The 21,491-nt window shown below is 62.9% G+C and overlaps 10 protein-coding genes across 10 annotated transcripts; all 10 read right to left on the bottom strand.

The window, feature by feature from the left end:
* Positions 1–753: 753 nt before the first annotated feature.
* Positions 754–1,827, bottom strand: LMJF_21_0390 (conserved hypothetical protein; the record flags this gene model as incomplete). The annotated part of the gene is made up of 1 exon (XM_001682920.1): positions 754–1,827. One exon carries the CDS (start codon positions 1,825–1,827, stop codon positions 754–756), a length of 1,074 nt encoding a protein of 357 aa, XP_001682972.1.
* A 1,144-nt stretch (positions 1,828–2,971) lies between these two features.
* Positions 2,972–3,619, bottom strand: LMJF_21_0380 (conserved hypothetical protein; the record flags this gene model as incomplete). Its single annotated transcript, XM_001682919.1, has 1 exon — positions 2,972–3,619. One exon carries the CDS (start codon positions 3,617–3,619, stop codon positions 2,972–2,974), a length of 648 nt encoding a protein of 215 aa, XP_001682971.1.
* A 726-nt stretch (positions 3,620–4,345) lies between these two features.
* Positions 4,346–6,511, bottom strand: LMJF_21_0370 (conserved hypothetical protein; the record flags this gene model as incomplete). The annotated part of the gene is made up of 1 exon (XM_001682918.1): positions 4,346–6,511. One exon carries the CDS (start codon positions 6,509–6,511, stop codon positions 4,346–4,348), a length of 2,166 nt encoding a protein of 721 aa, XP_001682970.1.
* Positions 6,512–6,879: 368 nt separating this feature from the next.
* LMJF_21_0360 (conserved hypothetical protein) lies at positions 6,880–7,692 on the bottom strand (the record flags this gene model as incomplete). The annotated part of the gene is made up of 1 exon (XM_001682917.1): positions 6,880–7,692. One exon carries the CDS (start codon positions 7,690–7,692, stop codon positions 6,880–6,882), a length of 813 nt encoding a protein of 270 aa, XP_001682969.1.
* Positions 7,693–8,276: 584 nt separating this feature from the next.
* On the bottom strand, positions 8,277–8,642 carry LMJF_21_0350 (conserved hypothetical protein; the record flags this gene model as incomplete). Its single annotated transcript, XM_001682916.1, has 1 exon — positions 8,277–8,642. The coding sequence occupies one exon, from the start codon at positions 8,640–8,642 to the stop codon at positions 8,277–8,279; it is 366 nt and encodes a 121-aa protein (XP_001682968.1).
* Positions 8,643–10,134: 1,492 nt separating this feature from the next.
* LMJF_21_0340 (metallo-peptidase, Clan ME, Family M16) lies at positions 10,135–11,538 on the bottom strand (the record flags this gene model as incomplete). The annotated part of the gene is made up of 1 exon (XM_001682915.1): positions 10,135–11,538. One exon carries the CDS (start codon positions 11,536–11,538, stop codon positions 10,135–10,137), a length of 1,404 nt encoding a protein of 467 aa, XP_001682967.1.
* Positions 11,539–12,707: 1,169 nt separating this feature from the next.
* On the bottom strand, positions 12,708–15,908 carry LMJF_21_0330 (conserved hypothetical protein; the record flags this gene model as incomplete). The annotated part of the gene is made up of 1 exon (XM_001682914.1): positions 12,708–15,908. One exon carries the CDS (start codon positions 15,906–15,908, stop codon positions 12,708–12,710), a length of 3,201 nt encoding a protein of 1,066 aa, XP_001682966.1.
* A 1,137-nt stretch (positions 15,909–17,045) lies between these two features.
* On the bottom strand, positions 17,046–17,738 carry LMJF_21_0320 (conserved hypothetical protein; the record flags this gene model as incomplete). The annotated part of the gene is made up of 1 exon (XM_001682913.1): positions 17,046–17,738. The coding sequence occupies one exon, from the start codon at positions 17,736–17,738 to the stop codon at positions 17,046–17,048; it is 693 nt and encodes a 230-aa protein (XP_001682965.1).
* A 981-nt stretch (positions 17,739–18,719) lies between these two features.
* Positions 18,720–19,688, bottom strand: LMJF_21_0310 (conserved hypothetical protein; the record flags this gene model as incomplete). Its single annotated transcript, XM_001682912.1, has 1 exon — positions 18,720–19,688. One exon carries the CDS (start codon positions 19,686–19,688, stop codon positions 18,720–18,722), a length of 969 nt encoding a protein of 322 aa, XP_001682964.1.
* Positions 19,689–20,562: 874 nt separating this feature from the next.
* Positions 20,563–21,294, bottom strand: LMJF_21_0300 (conserved hypothetical protein; the record flags this gene model as incomplete). The annotated part of the gene is made up of 1 exon (XM_001682911.1): positions 20,563–21,294. The coding sequence occupies one exon, from the start codon at positions 21,292–21,294 to the stop codon at positions 20,563–20,565; it is 732 nt and encodes a 243-aa protein (XP_001682963.1).
* Positions 21,295–21,491: the final 197 nt, after the last annotated feature.

Below are 21,491 nucleotides of genomic sequence, written 5' to 3'. Positions count from 1 at the left end.
GAAAGAGTCGTACCGAAGAGGCAACCGCCACTAACAGTGGAGAGGTTCTTGAAGGCTACACCAAATGCATGGCAGTGCTTTAAGATAGACCCACAGCGGTGCAGAGCAGCCGCCATCCACATCTCGTCAGCCACAAATGCGTTCATACGCTCGCGCACACGAACACACATAGAGAAGAGGTGCCATCAGGTCCACTGCCACGAGATCCGTGTGCGAGGGTGATGTGCCGAGGATATGCACGAACACTCACCCCTCTTCCTCAAACTCACAGCCCCGAGCGCATCATCCGTCCGTGCCACTTCGATCCTTTTCCGTTTTCTGTATGAGCCCTGTGAAAGGGTGGCGGAAATGGGAGGGAGGGGGGAGGGCAGCAATCATTATCCTCAGCCTTCCGACTTGTGAGGAGAAACAACATAGCGTGCAGCAGCACGCACACCTCTGCACCTTGCGCGTTCTCATTCTCTCCCGTCCCCGCTAACAATGCCCGCGCATACGCACATCTCCACCACAGCGTCACGCTGTGTGCTCTGAACGGTAGGCAAGATCTCACACCCCCTCGCCATCGGCTGCATCCCCAGGCCCCCCCCCCCCCCCCACACACACACATACACACAGCTGCCGGTACTCCCGACTGAAGTGAGATGAAGTACTACAGCTGTGGCGGCGGAGTACGATACGAATGCTCGGGTGGGTGTGAGAGGAAGGATCTGTGAGGGGAGAAGGGGAACACACCGAAACATGGCTTTCTCTCTCCTAAACCCCAACCCCTTCCATCACACGCTGCAGCAAGCTGTCGAAGGTCATCTCAGGGCAATCTGGCGGCATCACCGTCTCTGGCGTGACCTCCTTGAACTCCGCCACCACGCCGCCGTCCTCTCCCTTGGCCAGCTGTACAATGCCGTACTCGAAGCGCTGCTCGGTGTTGTTGCGGTAGAAGGTTTTCAGCAGACTCTCGACATCGCTTCCGATGTCGGACTTCGCGGGCGCCGCGGCCCGGCTGCTCGGCCGCCCTCTGGTCTTCGCCGGTGGCGCTGGCGGCGTCACATCCGTGCTGGGGACGGCCAACGATGCAGTGAGCGACGCTCGCAGCTGCGCGTCGAAGAACTGCTTTTCAAAGTACTGTTCCCGGGCTAGGATCTCTCCGTAGATGGTCACCTGCATGGCGTATCGGTACATCTTGCTGTTCGGCAGGTGCCGCAGCGCGCCGGGGCACGCGGTTTCAAACGAACCAAAGCGAAAGTTGCTTGTGACGCTTCCCGTCGTCTTCCAGTCGCCGATGAGCACGCGGTTCGTGCGGCGGTTTCGGCCCATGAAGTCGATCGTGCCGGCAATGCCCCACCCGGGTGCTGCAATCACCTGCTCCGCGCCGAGCACGTCGTAGGTGCTCAGCACCTTCTCTACAGCCATCTCGGCCACTGGCAGGTAGAGAGCCTCCTCTCCGTGCAGCACCTCGTCTTCAAGAGGTGTCGTCGTGATGGCTGCGGGTCCTGTCGCGTCCGCCGGCCGTGCTGCCTCTCGGGCTTGCTTGCGCTTCATCAGCAGCGTAAAGGTCGGCGGCGGTTTCTTGAGCAGCTTGCACTCGATAAACTCGTGCACGTTCTTGCCGAGGAGGGCCTGCCGCGACCAGCCCTGCTTGATCTTGTCCACCGGCTGCCCCGTCTTCTTGGAGACCAGCTCCAGCACGCGCTTCTCGTCGAAGGGAAAGAAGCGGTCAAGCAGCTTTGAGACGGAGCGCAAAGCCGTGCCGCCCAGCTTGTACTGATGCCACTTGGCATCGAAGAGGATCTCTGAGCCGGAGGGGTGACGGATACGCTTGAGCGGCTGCATGCGGATAGGCGGGGCGGGCGGTGTCTCGCTGTCTGCGTGTAGTGTCTACGTGCGTAGGGTGCCACCGCAACGCTTACCGATGTCCACCTCCTCGTTCTGTCTCTCTCTCTCTCTCTCTGTGTGTGTGTGTGTGTGTGTGTGCGAGACACGTGTGCTCGACGCAATCCACGCACACCCGCGTCCCTCTTTCGTCCGTAGGGCAGGGAGCGGGAGCTTCGCTCTCCCCCCTCGAAGAGGGCCTTCGTGATGCCGCACCAACACGCTTGGCACGCTTTATATGCGCATGTACGTGTGTGCGTGTACTTCAATCAGCGACGATCAACTTGCTAAGCAACAAAGATGCGGGACGAGCGCGCGTGTCGCGACTTTCACTCGTGCCCTCGGTTGCCTCTCTGCGTATCTGTGTGTGTGTGTGTGTGTGCGTCGGAGATGCGCGAGGGTGCGTGGAGGAGCGGACTCTGGCGGAGACGAGAGAGTCATGCAGAAGGAGGGAGGGAGAGAGAGAAGCCGAAGCTGACGTGATACTACTTGCGGGGCAACTGACCCCGAGAGAGAGAGACACACCCCCACCTGAGAGGGAGGTTGGGCGGGGGCGGGGGGGGGAGAATGAAAAAGGGGGCTTGCTGATGCACCCCACCGACATCGCCTACGCTCGCAGAGACCTGCGCCTACATGTGGCGCACAGAGCAGCACAGTCCGCAGTACGAGGGAGGGAGCGAGCGGGGGGGGGACAACGACTGCCAGTGTCCGCGACGCCGCTGGCAGAAGCCACCACCGCCTCCGCACAGGGTCGATCTCCTCCTGCGCGTTGCGCGTTCCCTGTCCTTTGCCTTTCAATCGAAGATGTACATCGATACACACACACACACACACCTGTGCCCACATGTACCTCCATGTGTGCTCTCGTCATCATCACATCAGCATCAACTACCAATACATAGAAGAGGGAGGAGGAGGCGGGCCGTCTAACGCCGCCACCACACAACTTGGGAGTGGGGCGGGCAGGAAAGAGAAGCAAGAAACAAAGGCGACAAGCAAAGTAAACACAGGGACACACGAACCTCGCGCGCGCACACACACACACACATACACACATGCACGTAGAAACGCGCAGGGGCAGCGAGGCCCGGAAGGGGCGACGGACTCACTGGGCCGCGGAAGCAGCCTGCGGCACGTCGGCGGCTTCGATGTCTCGCTGCTCCGCCGCCGCAGCCGCTGGAGGCTGCTGGGCGATGGGCAGGAACAGCTTGAACTCCGGTGGCAGCTCCTCCTCAGCGTATAGGCGGTCGCTGAAGTACAGGCGGCGGATGCGGCAGTTCGCGTGCACCTGCACCCGCAACGTCTCCACGTAGTTCGTGCCGTAGGCGCGGCGCGTGAAATCGGATAGGTTGAACTGGATCTGGTTCCAGCCCTCATCGAGGCGCATCGGCATAGTGCATATGAATGGCTTAACCTTCGTTGTGCTCTGGTAGTTGCTGGCGCGGAAGCGACGGCGCATGTTCTTGTCGTCCAGGATGGTCACCTCGAAGGAGAAGTACTTCTTCATGTTCTTGATGATCATGACGAGAAACGGCAGCTTGATGCCAAGGGTCTGCTTCGGGTTGGCGGGGCAGACGATGTAGCACGTGCTAACATTGCTCCCCATAATCTCCAGCACACTACTCTGGATGTCCTCGTCAGTGATGCGCTTGACGTGGCCGTTGCGCACCTGCGAGTCCCAAATCTGCAGCGGCTTCGAGCCGATGCTGTAAAGGATCGACAGGAAGCCTGCCTGGTAGCTGTTGTGGAACATGGCTGGAGGTATCGGTGTGGGCGAGGGCGGAGGCAAGTGCGTGTGCGCGTGTGTTCTTCGTAACGCAAGACACACACACACACACACAGAGAGAGGAAAAAGTTGCTAGTAGTGATGAGCACTCGTGCCGAATCTAAACGTGGCAGAATTTCAGGTGTGCGATACGGACGTGGGTGGCTGTGGATTTGTCTTGCTGATTTCTGAGGCGGGGAGGGGAGGGGGATGACACACTCACACACAGACCTTCTACACGTTGGCTGATGAGAGCAGGTAAGTCGGGAGAGGGGAGGGGGTAGATGGAAGAGCATGGATTAAAGAGCTGTGCGACATGTCGTGATGTCGACGCCATCGCCTCTCCATTTCTCACGACGTCACGTCAAGTGAAGCAGAGCGGAAGGGAGGGACGGGACAGACGCACCTTGGCCGGCAGGCGTGATGGTGGCCGCGGCTGCGGTTGTGAGCACCACGCGAAGCACAAGCACACTCGCCGCGCCTCCTCCTCGTATGATCGCTGCACGAAGACATTTGCCGATTTGCGTGCATGCGCGTTGAATCGCCAGTTAGAGCGCAACTGTGAGAGGCAAGAGAAGTTAGACGACGTGAAAAGCTGCACGGCAGCGGATACACTGGCGGTGCCGTCGGCGGGGCTGCGTCCCGGTCGAGGAGAAAGGGGAGGCAGAGGAGCGTCCACACACACACCACACACCAGCCTGACGCTCGTGTGCGTCACACCTCCTCGCCCAACATCAGCGACCCCACCGCTGCGGTGATGTCGTCGCGGGTCAGCCCAATCGCCTCTGCGACCTCGTCAAAGGCCACTTCCTCCCGCATGCAGCCGCGCCACACACCCTCGGAGCAGCAGCCGGCGGCGATTAAGAAAATCATGGCCAGCCCTAGCACCTCCGGCGTCGACTCTGCAGTCTGCAGCAGCACCGCTGGTATGGCGAATGGAAACTGCAGGCTGCGCAACAGCGAGCATTTGCTGCTCTGCTGCCCCGCAGGCAGGCGAAGAGATACACCAGAGAACCACACGCCCGACCAAGACATGCTGGACAGGACGGTGTAGTCCACAAACAGAAGACGAGACAGCATGGCTGTCACATCCTCGGAAAAGATGTGCGAGACGAACAGCTCGCGGCGCTGCTGCTGCAGCACCGGGTCTACGCGAAGACCCTCATTCTCGACATCGAAAGCCGTGCCACCGACGGGTTCCTCAGCGGCGCCAGCCGCCGCCAAACCCTCGACGCTGCGTTTCTCCAGCTCAGCGACGATATCCGCAGAGACGCTGTAGAAGAGCGAGCTTGCCCTGGCTTCGCGTGGTGAAGCCGCGGCAGTGAGGCACCGCTGCAGCGCGGGACGATGACGCGCATAGTGCGCGTGAAAGAGCCGACGCGTTTGTGCGGAGCTCGTGTTCATGATAAAGTCAAGTAGCAGCAGCGATCCGCGGAGGACTGAGCGAGGCGGGAACGACGCCGGCACCTGTGCAGACCCAAAGCACCTCGCCGCAGTGGCTGCACTCGTAGGAGACGGCGCGGTAGCGGCGTCATCCGCCATTCGCGACAGGCGCGTCTCCGACAAGCGCGGCCCCACTTCGTTGTTCCACACGTGCTGAAGCACTTGCATCTGCTCAAGCACCGCGCGAAGGAGCGGTGCCGAAGACGCGTCATTCATCTGCGTTGCCGTGCCGACGCCGCGTGCCTTGTGCGCAACTCTCGCCGCGCGCTTGCCCGGGCTTCGGCGGATGAGCTCGTTACTTTCGAGAGAGACCCCCACTTGCACCGGCTTCAGCGCACCACCAGCAGGACCAGCAGAAACAGAGGCAGAGGCATTAGCCGGTGCGTCTCCGCCTTCCTGCTGCTGGGTCTCCAGGACACGCTTCACCAGTCCCGCAGAGAATGTCTCCGCGCCAGCGAGTTGCTGCAGCGCGGCCACTCTTAAGTTGGGAAACAAATTCGTGATGGCGCCGAAGACAGAAGGGTAGTCGTATGCAAAGTACGGCGACACACGCCGCATAATGCTTGACTCGTACGTTTCCTCGCACTCGGGGCTACAGAAGCGCTGCGGGAAACTGGCGCCCATCAAGCCGTTACGTAGTACGCGCGAGGACACCGGTGCGGTACCGCCCGGGCCCACCGGAGCTGGTCGCACAGCCGCACCATCCGACGTCGCGGCAGCTCGCATCGCCCTCTGCTCCCGCATCAGCTTCTTGCGCTGCATGCGGTTCAGCATAGCGCGTTGGCGCTGGGCGAGTCGGAAAGACTCTGCCGTGTACAAGTCCTCCTCGTAGACGATCTCCTCAGCATCTGTGCCCGGCTGATCGTTGGTGGGTTGTGCCGCTGCCGCTGCGCCGTCTGCCGTCTCTCCTCGCCCGCGCCTGTGTGAGCCATGGCTGCGCCCATCAGCCTCTTCGTCCGTGATATCATCACCCTCCGCGTCTGATGCGGATAAGGACAGCGAGGAGTCCCACTCGAAAGACAGCGTGCCACTGCCCGCAGCGAGCAGCCCCCGTGGCTTGTTGCTGCACCCGAAGCACCCACATAGTTCGTTGTAGTTTCGCTCCACTAAGATGTCCCGCAGGCTTCCGTGGTCAAGGAGGTGAAGCATGTGTTGTGAGAGCGGTGCTGCCGGGTCGAACTCGCGTGTGGTGGAGGCGAGATACTCCGTGACGAAGGAGACGGCCTTATCGATGATGGCCTCCCACGCACCGCCACGGGCATCACTGCCGCTCTTGAAAGTGCTGTCCGCTGGTGAGTGAGACATGCGCACGTCCCTGTGCACGTACGGAGGAGGAGGAGAGGCGTGCGGAGGCAGAGGAGGCTGAGCAGGTGAGGACATTCGTCGGATACGCAACATACGCGCCTGCACTGCGCCGAAAAGTTGGGCACAGCACATGAGCACTGCTTGGCCACAGGGTGGGGGTGAGGTGGTGGTGGTGGTGGTGGTGGGCGGGGGGGGGGGCGACCGCGGCAAAGCCGTGCTTGCGCACGCGCCTGTGTGTCTATGTGCTTGAGAAGAGGGTTGCTTGGCGGAGTAGAGCACATAAAGTCGGGAAGCTCTCAGGAGGACGTGAGAGAGCGAAGGTACAGGCCACGGCACGAGCACACTATACTTGTGTGTGTGTGTGTGTGTGTGTGTGACCCTGTGCACGCAAAGGTGAGGGAAAGCACAAGGAGAAAGACGGCACAAACAATGACGAGAGCGCCATGCACCCATCCCATCTCTCGACTCCAAACACGTGTTCCGACAACGCTGCCGTCTCTCTATCGAGGCGACAGTGAGGGAAGGCCGAACGCTGAGGCAGCCATCACCGGGCCGCTTTCGCCTCCGCTGTTGATGACACCACCACCCGCGGTGGCGCTCGCCTTTCGCGTTGGCACCGCCGCGCCACCTGCTGCGATCGCCCCGCTGTTGACACCACTGCGTCGAGGAGATGGTGGCCCGTCGCCGTCAGGGCTACCTCCTCCGTTTGCAGGGACCATTGGCTGCTTTCCTTCCGGATCCGCGTAGCGCGGTAGCACCGTCGTCGGCCATGCTGGAGATGATGCGCTCAACGACGGCATGTTCGGCAGTATGACGCCACTGCCGTCGCCGTACTCCCCGCTGCACCATTCCTCCATCAACTCATCTTCCCTGCCCGTTCGCCGGTGATGCGCCAGCATGCGTTGGCGCAGTCGGTGATGCAGTGGGCTGAGTTGCGTGTCCTGGCGGAGGCGTTTCCGACGGTTCTCGGGGAGTTGAAGCAACCCGTGACTATACTCGTGCAGGAAGGTTAAGAGGGCCGGAAGCGGAATACTGTCGGCGTCCTTCTTGACGCCCTGCAGCATCCGTGTGGCCGCCGTCCCCCACCTCGCCTGCTGCTGCTGCTGCTGATTAGCGTTCGCCACGTACTGCTGACAGAAGTCACGAATATCGGCGGCAACCGTGGCGCGATGCATCGCCTGCTCGTGCACGAGGTCGCCGCAGCGGCGCTGCTGCCGCTCCACCTCATCACGCAGGCCCTGAATAATTTGCTCGTACTCGGCCTCCGTCTGCACCAGCTGCCTGCGCCAGTACTGCTCGGAGTTGGTGGCCATGGCGGGCGTGTGCGTGCGTTACGCCTTTCGGAGACACACACAGACACACACACACACACAGAGAGAGAGAGAGAGAGAAAGACGTGCGTACGGATGTGTGCGTGACAGCAGACTGACACAGCCAGGCACCGTCGCCGCCCCCTAATGGTGTTCTAGCAGTTGCGCGTGCGCGAGTGTGTGGGGCGCGTTTTGCGGCTGCGATGACTGTCGTGTTTTTAGCGGGATGTATAAGGGGAAGCTGTGAGATGGACAAGACGCGTGTGGAGAGACGAGGGGCAGCAGTTGAGGAAGTCGAAGGGCAGCAACGGTGAGAGCCTCACGCACACAGCATGCAGTGTGCGGAGACCTTGAGGGAAGGAAGGAAGGAGGTGCTCTCGCTGCCGAGAGGCGGGAGGGATGAGGAGGTGACAAACTGTTCCCCTCCACACCACATTCCGCTCCCTTTAAGAGCTACACGCATAGACGACGCCCTTTTCGCTTGGGGGTCGTTCCCGTACATCCGAGCGGTGAAAGGAGAGTGTGGGTGCGCCACGCGCACAGACACATGCGAGCAGAAAGACGACTTGCCTCGCGCTTCTTCACATCTACAACCCCTCCAATCCACGCACCACCCTGTCGAGCTTCGCCACTTCCACCCGCAGCGCCTCGTAAGCCTGCTGGTCGAATTGGTGCGCCTTGTAGAGCCTCACACGCTTGGCGTTCTGAAGAAAGCGATGCAGGGACTCGTAGCCGAACTCTTGCTGCATCGCGCCATACCACGCGATGGCGATCCAAGTCGCGCTGTACCCGACGAGGTACGTGATGGGCTCGACGAAGTTCCAGTCGAAGTGGACGTATGTCCAGTCGAAGAGCACCGCCGCCTGCAGCACGAGAGCGGCAAACAGCTGCTTCATGAGCACGCCCGGGTAGTGGAAGGCGATCTCGTCACACTCGGCCTTGGTGCGCTCCATCGCGTCTAGCTGCCGGAGCTTCGCGGCGAGCGTCTTCTTCAAGTGCCCATCACGCGCCGCACGCAAGTCGGACACCTCAACGGGAGGGCCGAGAGAGGAGGGGTCGGTGCTGGGGCTGCCGTTCACACCGGTTGCTGTCGCCAGGAAGCGGCATTCGGTGATGGATGCGGTACGGAACGCGCTTGCATGTGTCGACGTCGTCCCCTTCGCCAGGGCCGACAAGAGGGTGCATCGCCGCGACAGTGGTGCAGCGGCCGCACACCGCCGCAGAGAGTGGCAATGGCGAAGGGGCGTGAGGGGCAACATGGCGTCGAAGAAGGGCAACGCGGAAGGGGGGAGGGGAGGGGAGGGGAGGGGAGGGGAGGAAGTGGTTGTCTGCGTGTATGCGTCTCGAAGCGAAACGCCACCGAAAGAAAGGGGGGGGGGCGCGGTGCGCGGAGAACCGCCTCACCCGTTGCCTTCCAGATGCTCTTCGCACACAGGGGGGGGGCGGGAGCGGGAGATACGGCGCTGCGAAGGAGTGCGAGGGGGCGTGCGAGGACGGCACAATGAGGCAGGGAGACAAGGCAGCGCGCCCCGTCGCCGAGGAAAAAGAGGAGCTGAGAGAGAGAAGGGTGGGGGTGGGGTGGGAGGAGTTGGTGTGAGAGAAGGCAGCAAGAAGCCCACACATGACCTTGTGAGCAGCGCCATCCAGCGAAGCGACGACAACACACACACACACACACACACACACGACTTGACCACAGAGCAACGTAGCGTGCCTCTTGTACGCGAGTGTGCAGACAAGAGGGTAGTAAAGAGGGGGGGGGGTACGGTGAAGCAATCAACACAGTCCATCACAACTACCGAGTACGGCCCTCATAGCTACGTACTCGGACGATGCACACGCTCCCCCCATGCCCAACACCATACGGAGGAGTGGAGGGGTGATGAGTGGAGGTCGACACGTCGTCGCCTCGCCTTCGCGCATCACTTGACTTGGCACCCCGGCCATGTATCGCCTTCTCCATTCTGCCTCGGAGGCAGGAGGGGCAGTGGGGCGCTGTGCCCCCCCCCCCCACCGATTCCCATTCGATCCTGTTTCGGTTAAGATGCTGATCAGTGCACACCGGAGGGAGGGAGGGGGGAGGGGCACATGTGAGAGAGAGAGAGCGAACGAGAGATGACCAGAGGGGCGGCTGATGAAGGGGGGGGGGAGGAGGTAGTGAGACACAGGACCAGAGACGCGCTCCGCCACCGCAGCTACCCTTCTCCTCCTCCCTCTCCCGTTGCCCATACTCTTCCATCGGCCACACACACACACGCACGCCAAGAGGCAGAGCTGTGTCCTCCCCATTTCTTGCTCGTCCCCGTCTCCTACCATGTCGTCGTTGCTGCTCTAGCCCAGCCCACTCCAGCTCCCCCCTCTCTTCACTTCACCATGCTGCCCACCTAACTACTATAAAGGAAGTAAAACTATGTCTACCACACACCCACCTCGCCTTGCCTGCTCTTAAGCGTGCTTCAGCGACGCGACCATGGGAAACGTGAAGCTGTCACCTGTCGCGTACGTGGCCGGCTTCTGCGCGACCATCTTCTTCATCGCCTCCTCCACGTTAGCCTTCGTGACGCCGCTGATCGCCTGCACAAGTTCCTCGACTGAGTTGGGCGATGTGGCGAGGAAGTCGCAGTAGTCGCGTGTCATCTCCACCTGGTCATGCAGCAGGCGCACGTGCGCGCAGTGGGCCGCACGCTTCACGGCCGCCTCGTCGACGGCGGCCGGGAAGGCGCTGGAGGCGACCTGAAGCATCTTCGCCACCTCGGCCGGCGCACCGCGCACAGTGTAGCCGATCAGGCCGGCAGACGAGTACGGGCGGTAGAAGACCTGTGCGCCGTAGTGCTCCGAGCCGGCGCGGCTGCCATGCGCGCTGCGCATCGCCTCCTCGTAGATCTCGCGCGTCACCAGCGCCGTCGCATATTGCGTGGCACCTTCGTCGCGGCCGTGGGTTGGCACGCCGACGGCACCGATCACCTCCGCCTGCATGTCGGGCATTGTGCCCATGACAGCGGCGCGGCTCTCGTACTCGACGTTCTGCCGGCCCGCGTAGAACTGGGCCACTTCGTTGCTGTGGGACAGCTTCGGCGCGGCGGCGCGTGCGTGGTGCGGGGCCTCGGCCGAGTGCTTGTACGGCAGCTTCTCGTAGGCGGCTATCAGGGCGTCGTGCGGCACGTTCACACCAGCCAGGACGATGCGGCTGGGCTGGAAGTTCGCAGCCCAATGGTCTAGCAGCGCCTTGTGGCTGCAGCGGTCGTTTGCGATGCGAGGCACCATGCGCGGCGCCCCGAGCGGCTCCTTGTAGAAGGCCACCGTCTCCAGCTGGTCGATAGCGTATTCGCGAGGGTTCTGCCAGCGCATCTCCTCCAGCTGGTTGTCCATTGTGTCGCGGAAGCGCTCAATATCGCTCTCGTGGAAGCGCGGCGCGACGACGCCGGTGGCGAGCATCTCAAACGGCTTCTCCCACATGTCACGGCGACCCTCCGCCTTCCAGCTCAGATAGCGCTTGCACACCTCGCCATGGCCGTACGCGTTGCCGGTGGAGCGCATGGTGCGGTCGATCTGGAAGAGGGAGCTGTCCATGTTGGAGGTCTGCAGGGCGAAGCGCATGACGTAGCTGAGGCCGGGGGTGGCGATGGGGTCGTACTTCGGTCCCGCATCCGCATAAACGCCAATGGACGTGACCGGACCGTCGAGATCGTGCGACACAACACGCACACCATTCGTTAACTTTGTCGACTGCACCGCACCGGGGCTGCGCGCCTTGGCAGCCGGCGTGATCCGTGTGCTGAAGGCGTTCTTCAGCGAGGGCTGGCCGAACTGGTACTCGTAGATACCCAAGCGAGACGTCGCGCGCAGCATGATGGAAGCCTGCGTATGTTCTTTGGTGAATGAGCCGTGTATGGCGTTGGACAAGTGTGCGCACGTGTACAGACACACACACACACACACACACACACACACACACACACACACCTGCGAGGAGGAGCAGCAATGGTGCACCTACGCAAAATACCGAACTAAGGAGAGGGTGGTGGAGGGCTGATGCGTCAGCACACGCATGTGTGCGTGGAGTTAAGGGGTGGGGAGGGGGTGCCGGTGGTGGAGCGCGGAGATGCGAGGGTGGAGGGTTGTGCGTGGGGAGAATGAAAGGCGATACACAAGACAGAGGGAAAAGGTGATCACCGACGATGCGCTCCACGCGCGCATGGAGAGCAGCCGTTGAGGGACACAAAACACGCCCAAACACATACGCGCGTGCAGAGAGAAACTCGCGTAAGAGAGTGGAGTGACGAGCGCACATCAATGCACAGGTGGCCCCTGTCACGACGACGGCGGCGGCTGTGGTGCGTTCCGCCCCTCCCCGTCCGCTCATCGACTGCTCATGCTTTCGAAGCTGTAGCGTGTGCTCCTACGCGAGCTCGCGTCCTTTAGACCGGCAAGCATGCACACGGATGCAGAGAGATGTAGTGTGAAGGCGCTGACCATTCACACCCTTTGAAAGAGACGCAGCGGCATGCGGAAACGGGCGTCACGCCCTCGACCGTCCGCCACCATCCTGAATCCACCCCCTCCCTCCCTCCCTCCTCTACTCACAGGACACGGCCGGTAGCCCGAAGGAGGGTGAGAGACGCGACGACACGAGAACGGCGGACAACGCTAAATGCAAGGAAAATACGCCCCACAACCGCCAGGCGGCCGGGACGGTGTGACTGAGCGAGAGAAGTGGACTGATAGGAGCGGCAAGCAACCAGCCCGAGCCAAAGCCCATGTCACATGGGACGCTGACCAACATGCGCGCACGCACAGGGGTGGGTGGGTGGAAAATAGAGGGGCACTGTGAAAGCGGATAAAAGACGCCGTGTTACCGCCCACCCTCCAGCCCACGCGCTACGACGACGACGACCACCGCCACTACGTGGAGATGCGAGAACCACCGGGTCGGGCCTGTATGGATGCTCCTCTCACCCGACACCTCCTGCGCGCCCCACTCGCCACACAAAACTGCGCCCGGTTCTGTAGCCTTCGTGCTACAATGGCAGCTCTTCCTCTTCCTCCAAGCGCGCGAGGCGTTCTGTGTGGCTATCGTTGCTGTAGTACGAGGAGCGACGCGCTTGTGGCGGCGACATGGCTGTCACTGGCGCTGCGGCAACAGGCTCAAGAGACGCCACGGGTGCGGTCCGTGGTGCAGGGGGACGCACCGCAGAGGCTTGCACGGGAGCAGTCGACGAGATCGGCGGCGATGCTGAAGTAGGGGTGGCCGGTGCCAGTGGGGGTTCAGCAGCAGACGCCGTTGGCGCTGACGTGGCGGTATGGGGCGTCGGTGGCGGTGTGGTATCCGACGGGTTTGGGAGTGGTGCAACTGCGCTGGGAGGGGCCTCCTTCGAGGACGTTGCGGCCGATGACTGCAGCGAGCCATTGTGCAGAGGGCGGCACATCTTCTGCGGCTGCTGCTGAGGCTCAGGCTGCAGCGTGACGTGAACAGGGGCGGTTGGCGCCCGCTGCGGTGGCTCCGGTGAAGGAGCCTTCGTTTCTTCCTGTTGCAAGGCCACCGTCGTGGCTGGAGGTATCGGTACCCCCGTCTCCATGGCAGTGCCAGTGCTGTTCGTGCTCACAGACTCCTGCGCAACTCGGCCGCCACGCACGGCGGCCTCGACGACTCGGTCGAGCACGGCGGTAGAGAGGGGTACCTTCGCTTCGTACTTGTCGTAGGCGCATGTGCAGATTTCGTCCAGCAGCCGCTGCACATCGCGCATGTCATCCTCCGACCACTCCTTGCGCCACTGTCGCGGGGCCGACCCCTTCGCGGGTAAGACGAGGGCATACAGGAGGAAGGTGCAGCTCGCCTGCAGCTGCTGGAACTGCGCCTCGGTATAGGCCACCTCGTCGCGCACTCGGTCGAGAATGCCTTGCAGCACGTAGCGCACGACGCACGCCATCAGCGCCGACGGCGGTCCGGCCACCGGCTCCGTGCGCAGCCACGTATCCGTGTTTGCGAAGATGTGGTTCACGCTCATCTGCAGCGTGGACATCACCTGACGCGTGTAGGAAACCGCCGGCTTGCCACCGCTGCCCCCGCGCGGGTGGGTAGAGAAGCCGCCAACCATCGCGCTGCCGCCGCCGGCGCGGTGGTCGCTGCGAGTACCAGTGCTGCCGCCCCCACCGGTGCCGTCGCTGTACGCGCCGATGTTGTTGCCCCCACCCACGCGGTATGCATTGCCGCCGCCGTAGCCGCTGTTGTCACGGCGACGGTTCAGCAGAGACGACGCGCCATCCCCCGCCTTGGTGGCCTCCGTTGCGCCCGCCGCCTTCACGGGCGGCAGCGCCTTGAGGGCTTCGTACATGGTGGACCACTGGGGCAGCAGCAGGAGCAGTGCCTCCTGCACTGTTGGCCCGGTCGTCGTCGCCGCTGCGCTGACATGCCCGCTGCTGCCACTGAATGCCTTGTCGTAGACTTGCTGCACCTCTAACTGACCCAGCAGCACGATACCGCGGTGCTGAAGCTGCTGCGCCGTCCGCTCCAGCCCTGCCGTAATCGGCGTCAGCATCTCCGCCGGCACGCCCTCTTCGCCGACGAGGTTGGCGCCGAGGGAGGTGGACAGGCACTGCGCCAAGGAGGCGTAGAGGAAGCGCGTCAGAACAAAGGCCATCTCGCGGGCGCGCTCCTCGTCGACGGCCGGCAGCGTACTGAGTACGCTGGCGTTCAGTATGGGAAGCGGCACACACGCCCTTAGCAGCTCTGGCTCCGGCCCTTGCAGCAGCTTCGTCTGTACCTTCTCCCAACATTGACGCACCACGCCACACGCCACCTCGTGAACCTTGTTCGCGTACAGCTGCACGACGTTGTGGGCGGCGGGAGCGGCACTACCACTCGCTCCAGCAGTGCCATGCTCCATGGTAGGAAGATAGATCTCGCCCAGCGTCTTCATGGCCGTAACAAGCTGCTTCAGCAGTCGAGCGAGGTGCGCCGTGGCTGCCTGCAGCGCCTCCGCGCTTGCTGTGGGGTCGCAGAGCGCCGATGCACCGTCCATCGCCATAGCGTCCAGGTGCACCATCGCGAAGTCCGCGAGCGACTGGGAGATGGGCTGGAGCACCTCGAGGAGGACCGGCTCGATGGACTTGGCGACGAGGGGCGCGGCAGGACTGCTGCCACTGCTGCTGCACACCTCCACATCCAGCAGGGCGTGCACGCGCTCTGAGTTGACGGCGAGCATCGCACACGCGTTCTTGAGCTGTGCCAGTGGCTCGCGTAGGTTCACCTGTGCCAGCGACGCCTCCCGCTTCGCCATCTCGGAAGCCTGGAGGTCGTCTGGGATGACAAGGGCGGCCTTGAGGCTGCGCTGCGTAGTCGCCACGTTCGCCTGGAAGCTTGCTGTGACGCTCTTCATGAGGGTCTGCAACACCGCCACCTCGAACGGCGCCTCATCGGCCACGTGCTCCGACTCAAAGAGCGAGGTGGCGCGCAGGAGGCGCAGGCCCTCGACGTAGCCGCGAAGGCGGTCCATCGCGTCAGGGTCGTCGAGCGGGTAGGAGCACATGCGCTTCTCGATCGCGCGGTAGAGCTCCCTGGCGAGCTCGCAGCAGCTCTCCTGAATCTGTGTGATGCTCGAGATCGACTTGTGCTTCGACAGAAAGCCGTCGCCGGCCACCCAGTACTTGACGCCGACGCTGTACTCCTCCTTGTCGATGAGCCGGCGCATCGTGGTAGGCAGGCTGGTGAGAAACTGCACCTTCTTGAGCATGCGATTCGCAGTGATGGTGTCCTCGATGTGGCCGCGGTGCACTTGCAGCTGCTGGCTGATCTGGCTCGAGATACTATCAATCGTGTTGACGTTCTGCGAGAGGGTCTGCAGCTTCGCGTCCATCTCGACTACGTTGTTCTTCATCTCCCGAATCGTCTCGGTCGCGGAGATGAAGCGAGCGTAGTTGCGGTACACGAGCTCCTGCAGCTCCCCATCTAGGCGGCGCACGCGGCGCAGCAGCTCCGTGTCCGTCTCGACCAACCCTTTAAGACTCTCGCGCTTCAGCAGATCGGTGGTGTAGCGGTTCACGTTGAAGTACTCCGAGTCTAAGTCGAGCTCTGGTGGCACGTTGGGGTTGCTCTGCGCGGACGCGTGCGACGCCGTTCGCTTCGTGGAGGCGCTCGGGTCGCCGTAGAAGGCTTTCATCTGCTCGCGCAGGCGCTGCCGACGTTCCTCGGCATTGCCGCCACCGGCGCTGCCCGGATGCATCGACGCGGATTTCGGGAGAGTGCGAGGGGGTGAACTGGGCTGAGTGACAGAAACAACGGGCTGTGCATGGGTTTATGTCGCTTGGCAGATGGACCAGGAGCAGATGTGCAAGAGCAGATCGATGGACAGTGGGAGAAGTGAGAGAGGGGGCAACACACTGGCACACGTGCAGGGGGGGGGGCTGGGGCGCTGCCTGCACGGCGACTTGAGGGGGCGGTGGCGGGAAAGAACGTCAGCGAGCGAGGAGAGGGGCCGGGTGACGCCCCTAGCGCGACGCGCACACCGACACACTCGCAGAGACGTCCTTGACTCGCATCACCTCACCGCGCACGTGCCTTCGTGTTTTCCATTGTTTTGCGTGAACGTGAGTCCTATTTCTTCGCCGCACAACGTGAGGTTCGACCGCCCCTCCACTGGGCCCTGTCACAGGCCCGACCTCGCGTGGTCCGATGGCAGCCGTAGACACACACGCGCCACAGCAATGCGCCGACCCAGCCATCGGACAGCACGGCCCCTGCCCCCACCCACGCCCACAACCCATGCCTCGCGGGTCGCCGCGCAGCCGCGCCCACCATGCCGGCCGCCACCGGGTGCATCCCCCTCGCGGTGGCGCCCAGAAGCCCCCCACACCAGTGGGCGGTGCGAGGGCCCGGGGGTGGGTGGGAGACGCTTGGGTCACGATGACGCTCTACCCATTACGTGGATGGCGAAGATCTGCCTTACTGTCGCGGGTCACTCCGACGCAACGTCGTCCAGGACCCCACCGCCGGCACCAGCAGAAGCGGCTGGGCACTTGGCAGGGGATGGGGGGGAGGGGGCTGCCCGGCTCTCCCACACAGAGAGAGTGGGTGGTGAAGTGCCACGCGCTGAGAGGGGTGCGCGTGTCTCTCGTCATGAAGGGTGCTCCTGTTTGTGGAGAGCGGTACGCGTGTTGCTGCTTACTGACCGGTGGGCGTAACATCAGGGAGAGGAGTTGTGGGCACCGCCCTGTGTCCACGCACGTGCGTTTCGGCTTCAAGCGTTCAGTGCCCGCTTGCTTTCGGACGAATGGGGCGGCACACAGACACCTCCCTCCATGGGGAGCAGCAAGACGGCCTTCTTCGCTTGCAGTTGTTGTGCTCGTGTACCGCTCCAAGCTCATGGCATGGACAGCCGAGGTTCATCCTCGCTCGTCCTGCTCCTCTCCGCAGCTGTCAATGGCGACGCGGGCGACGCTACAGACGCGGCAGGAGGTAGAATTGTCTTGGTGCCGACGCGGATGGTCGGTGTCGGGACGACCTGCGCTGAGCCATGTGGGGGGTGCGGAAATGGCGGCGGTGGTGGAAGACGCCCCGGTGCGGGTGCGCCTCCGACGACGATACCCGGCGCGACTTGCTGCGCTGTCAGCGGCGTCGCGGCTCCCTTGCCAGCGGACCTCTGCTGCAATCGATGCACCTCGCGACTCCGTGCCAGCTCCACCTCGCGGTTTATTTCCGCCACCCACACGCTCTCGACGTGCGCGACGAGGTCGTAATAGGACTGGAACGCGTCCGTGTGTCGAGCACTGCGCAGGTGCGTCATCCACGTTCTGTGCCGCGAGGAGATGAACAGGTCACAGTAGTCGCAGTAGTAGAGTCGCTCGTCTTTCTCGTTGTGCCGGCGCTGATACTGCTGCAGCTTGCGGCGCTGCTCCGGCGTCTTGCAGGCCAGGCGGCGGCGCTGGCGGATGCGCTTCATCTCCGCCTCGGAGGGCTGACCAGCGGAGAGCACGCCATTGCCGCTGCCGTTGTGTGGATGGTGTTGGCCAGCTCCAGCGGCTGTGCCGAGCGCCGCTACGGCCGAGGGGTCCATTGCTGTGTGCCTGCCTAGGCGAAAACGCGCGTCTGCCGTTGCGTGTTGAGGGAGGAGGAGGAGGGAGGAGGGGGCGTTCCTTCGTTCTCTCTTCAACGTGTCATTCTACGACGAGCCAGACAACCAACAGGCACGCGCACCACCACGGGTCGTCCACCTCTGCTGCACGACGGCTCAATCCTGAAGCCGGCTGGTGCGTGGAGGGGGAGGCAGCGAGGAACTAGGCACTTGACGCTCAGCCGCACGGGAGGCACGGATGAGGGGAGACGATGAGGGAGCGAGGGTGGAAGGTTCGAGGTACATGGAGCGAAACGAAGCGACGCTCGACAACATCCAGTGCCGTGGCTGGCTGGTAGCGGTGATGTCGTCTGTGTGTGTGTGTGTGCGTGTGTGTGTGTTTCGGGTGGGGTAGGGGGACGGCGGTGCGTGCACACACACACACACACACATACGCACACATACACCTGTAGATGGATGTAGGTGTATGCACGCATGCACATCACTACTTTGACGGGCAGGTGAGAGCGCACGCCGACACAACTGAGCCCCTCCCCTCTTTCCCAAAGCCCCGCGGCCAGCGGTATCGGACGGGTGCAGATGTGCTTTACGCACACGGGCGCGGTGCGAGAGCAGCCTTGCCATTGGTTTACCTCTCTTCGTCTGTGTTGCCGCCCCCCTCCCCCCACACCCCACCTCCACCTTCACGGTGGGTGGGAGGGCGGCGAGACACGCACACGCGCAGACACACATGTACTCAACAGCAATGAGAGAGAGAGAGAGAGAATGGGAGTGAGGCTCGGGCGGAAGCGCTTGACTCGCGAAACGAGGCGAGAGTACGAGATAACAACACACTGAGAGGGAGGAGTGCCTGGCAAGACGGCGCTCAGGAACGCCGCCGCCTTCCCCCCTCCGCCCTCTTCACTTAACCTCGCTCGGTTGGCCGCGTACGCGGATAGCAAAACAGAAGCCAAAAACTACATCTCAGTCGTGGGCCCGCACAGCGACGATGCGTTGACTGAACAGCAGCATACTCCGACTGGACGGGTGGAACACGGCCAACACGGTGATCATCGACACCAATACCGCCACGGCACTGCACAGCGTCACTGCGCGATTTGGGTTGTAGGGGCGGTGCTCGCTCCAGAGGAACTGCAGCTCAACACCCGGTTTCACCTCTGGCGAGTACTGCGCTGTGATAGAAAAGGACGTCATCTTCTGCAGATCGCCTCTGCGATAACCAAAGAAGAAGGTGACGCGGGAGAGGTACTGCACCTTCTGCGCTGCGACTGCAGCGGCCGTGTTGTCCATGGCCTCGGCGGCCTCCTCGTCGCGCTGACGCTCCGCTGCGGCGTCGGCGGCTTGCGCGGCTTGCAGCTCATGTAGCCGGCCAGCGAGAGTCTCGGAGAGCTGACTCGTGTATTTCTTGCGGGCCGCCAGCGGCAACCATGTCGACTCCTTGTGTAGCCCTCTGCCGACACTGAAGCGGAACGCCAAGTCGCTCTGCTGCAGCGTCTTGTCCTCGTGCAGGCTCTGACCGGCCGCACGCAGGGTGCTGTTCGCCGCGATCGTGACGGCTTTGTTGATGCCGAAGCGTGGGCTAAACGCTGGTGGCAGCAGGCGCACAACCTGGTTTTCGTGCTTGCCTCTGGTGGCACCTAGAGATGGCAGGTCGAGGTCCTTCGGTCGCAGCACTTCCACGGATGTGGCGGCCTCGACATTGCCCTCGGCGTTGTCGACCACCGCCTCTTCGTCCACCGCTAGTTGCTGATCGGCGACGGAGATGAAGGCGTGCCGGATCTGCCGCTTCGCTCTGATGTACATGGTGAGCGGCACAAGGTCGCCGATGTGGGGGGCGACGGACGGGCTGCGGGCTGAGGCGCCGCTAGGTGACCCCACTGCCGCAGCGGCCGGGTCCGGCAGGATGCAGAGCGCGAGCAGCAGACAGGCCATGGTCAATAGAGGCGCGGCAACGGCAGCGGTCCCGCAGCAACGGGATCCCTGCCGTGGCCCTCCTCGGGGGCTGATGGAGGGCACCATGGGGTACGCTTCTCTCGCTCGCTGAGGTTGTCGCGGCGCACACGCCTGTTCGCCCTAATGGCAGTGGGAGGCGCTGAGAGATCTGCAGTGGGCGACGGCAGCGCGGAGCAACACCGCTGCACACCGAGCGGAGAGGGTGGTGTTGGTGGTGGTGGTGGGTGTCGGGATCACAGAAAGAGCGATGCGCTCCTGATGTGGGTCGCATGAAATCAGCAGCTAATTGATTGCTACCCACGCACGCAAGCGTCAACACACGCACATATGATGCGGAGCGCAGCAGTAAGAGAGAACACGCGGCTGGGAGGAGACAGGAGAGGGCAACGCAGCGAGAGCATGACTCAGAAAGGCATCGGTGCGAGTGGGCGCAAGGGGCGCCGAGTGCACGATGCCGCACCCCTCCCCCCGCCCACAGAAGCAGCAGACCGCAACGGCGTGCACGTGCAGATACGTCTTTTTTCTATTTTCAACTTATCGTTCTCTGCCGAATGTGTGGGTGTCAATTTGTGTGCGCGTGATTGGGGATGGTGGAGGGGAGGGGGTGCGCCCCGCCCCGCGCCCATCCCTACCAGGAACGACGGCGTCAGCGGCGTAAGACGTAGACGCGGCATCGCGGAAGGCACCCTCAGAAGTAGCCCGTGCCACACACGTGCAGAGGGAGGGGCAAAAGCCACGTGCGTGGCGGTGCGCGTGTAATGCCTCTGCGTAGGAGCCGGGGGCAGACGTGCACCTTGGGCGGTGTCGCCGAGTACGTCTCCGTGTGTGCTGCCATCACGCCGAGCTGCTCGTGTCAATAATGGGGCCAGGCCGGCGAGGCTTTCTTTGCGTTTGTGGCGCACGCATACGACGCACGTCGTGTCCCTGTCGACACGGAGGCGGGTGGCGTCGTCGTTGCCGCAGCTGCTGCAGCAGCATTGACACCTCCGACACCACTAGCGGGGTGCGGCGCACTCGCTGTGGCCGGTGCTGCGTGCCGCAGGAGTCGATAGGCATGCTGCACCGGCACAAACGTTGTCACGAGCAGCAGCACCTGCACCGGCAGAATACCGCTGGCAATATTGTGGCCCGTGTGCAGCGCCGTCATCTTCTGCGCGTTTAGCGTGAAAGGCCCCACACGCACTGGCTCCGTGTACACACCGCCCTCGGCGTCGATCCAGTTGACGAAGGGGTAGTGGTACGCCGCAAGCGCGTCGCGCACACCTTGGGCCGTGATCTTGTCCGCATACAGCAGGCTGCCAAAGATAACTGTAAAGCCTACCTCCAGCGTCAGCTGATACGTCGCAATGGCGAACAGGTTGTTCGACAGCCAGCGGACTGCCGTGTACTTCATGTACTTGGCACTGGGCTGCCACACAGGCATACTCATGTTGGGCTTCACATGGAACGGTGTCGACTTCACCGTGCCGGAGCGAAGGTTGTTGTGTGGGCGGGATCTGGTGGCCGACGTCGAGGATGACGAGATTTTGCAGCGGTGCTGCACCTTCGCCGCCCATCGCGCCCATGGCGAGGCGGAGCACCCCATGAAGCTGCCCGAGCGCGTTGCAGTTGAGCGCTGCATCGTCCAAGTTTGTGTCCCGGTGACGTATGATTCGTTGCGGTTCTCTGCGTGTGCGAGTACGCGCGACGAGGCGAGCGGTGGAGGGGCGTGGCGTGAGTGGAAGCGAAAAGACGAAGGAAGTACGCATCACGCATGCGTGTGTGTGTGGTGGAGGGGGAGGG

The sequence above is a fragment of the Leishmania major genome, chromosome 21, assembly GCF_000002725.2.
Source record: "Leishmania major strain Friedlin complete genome, chromosome 21".
In the NCBI taxonomy this organism is placed as follows: domain Eukaryota; phylum Euglenozoa; class Kinetoplastea; order Trypanosomatida; family Trypanosomatidae; genus Leishmania; species Leishmania major.
This window is presented reverse-complemented; position numbering and strand designations above follow the sequence as displayed.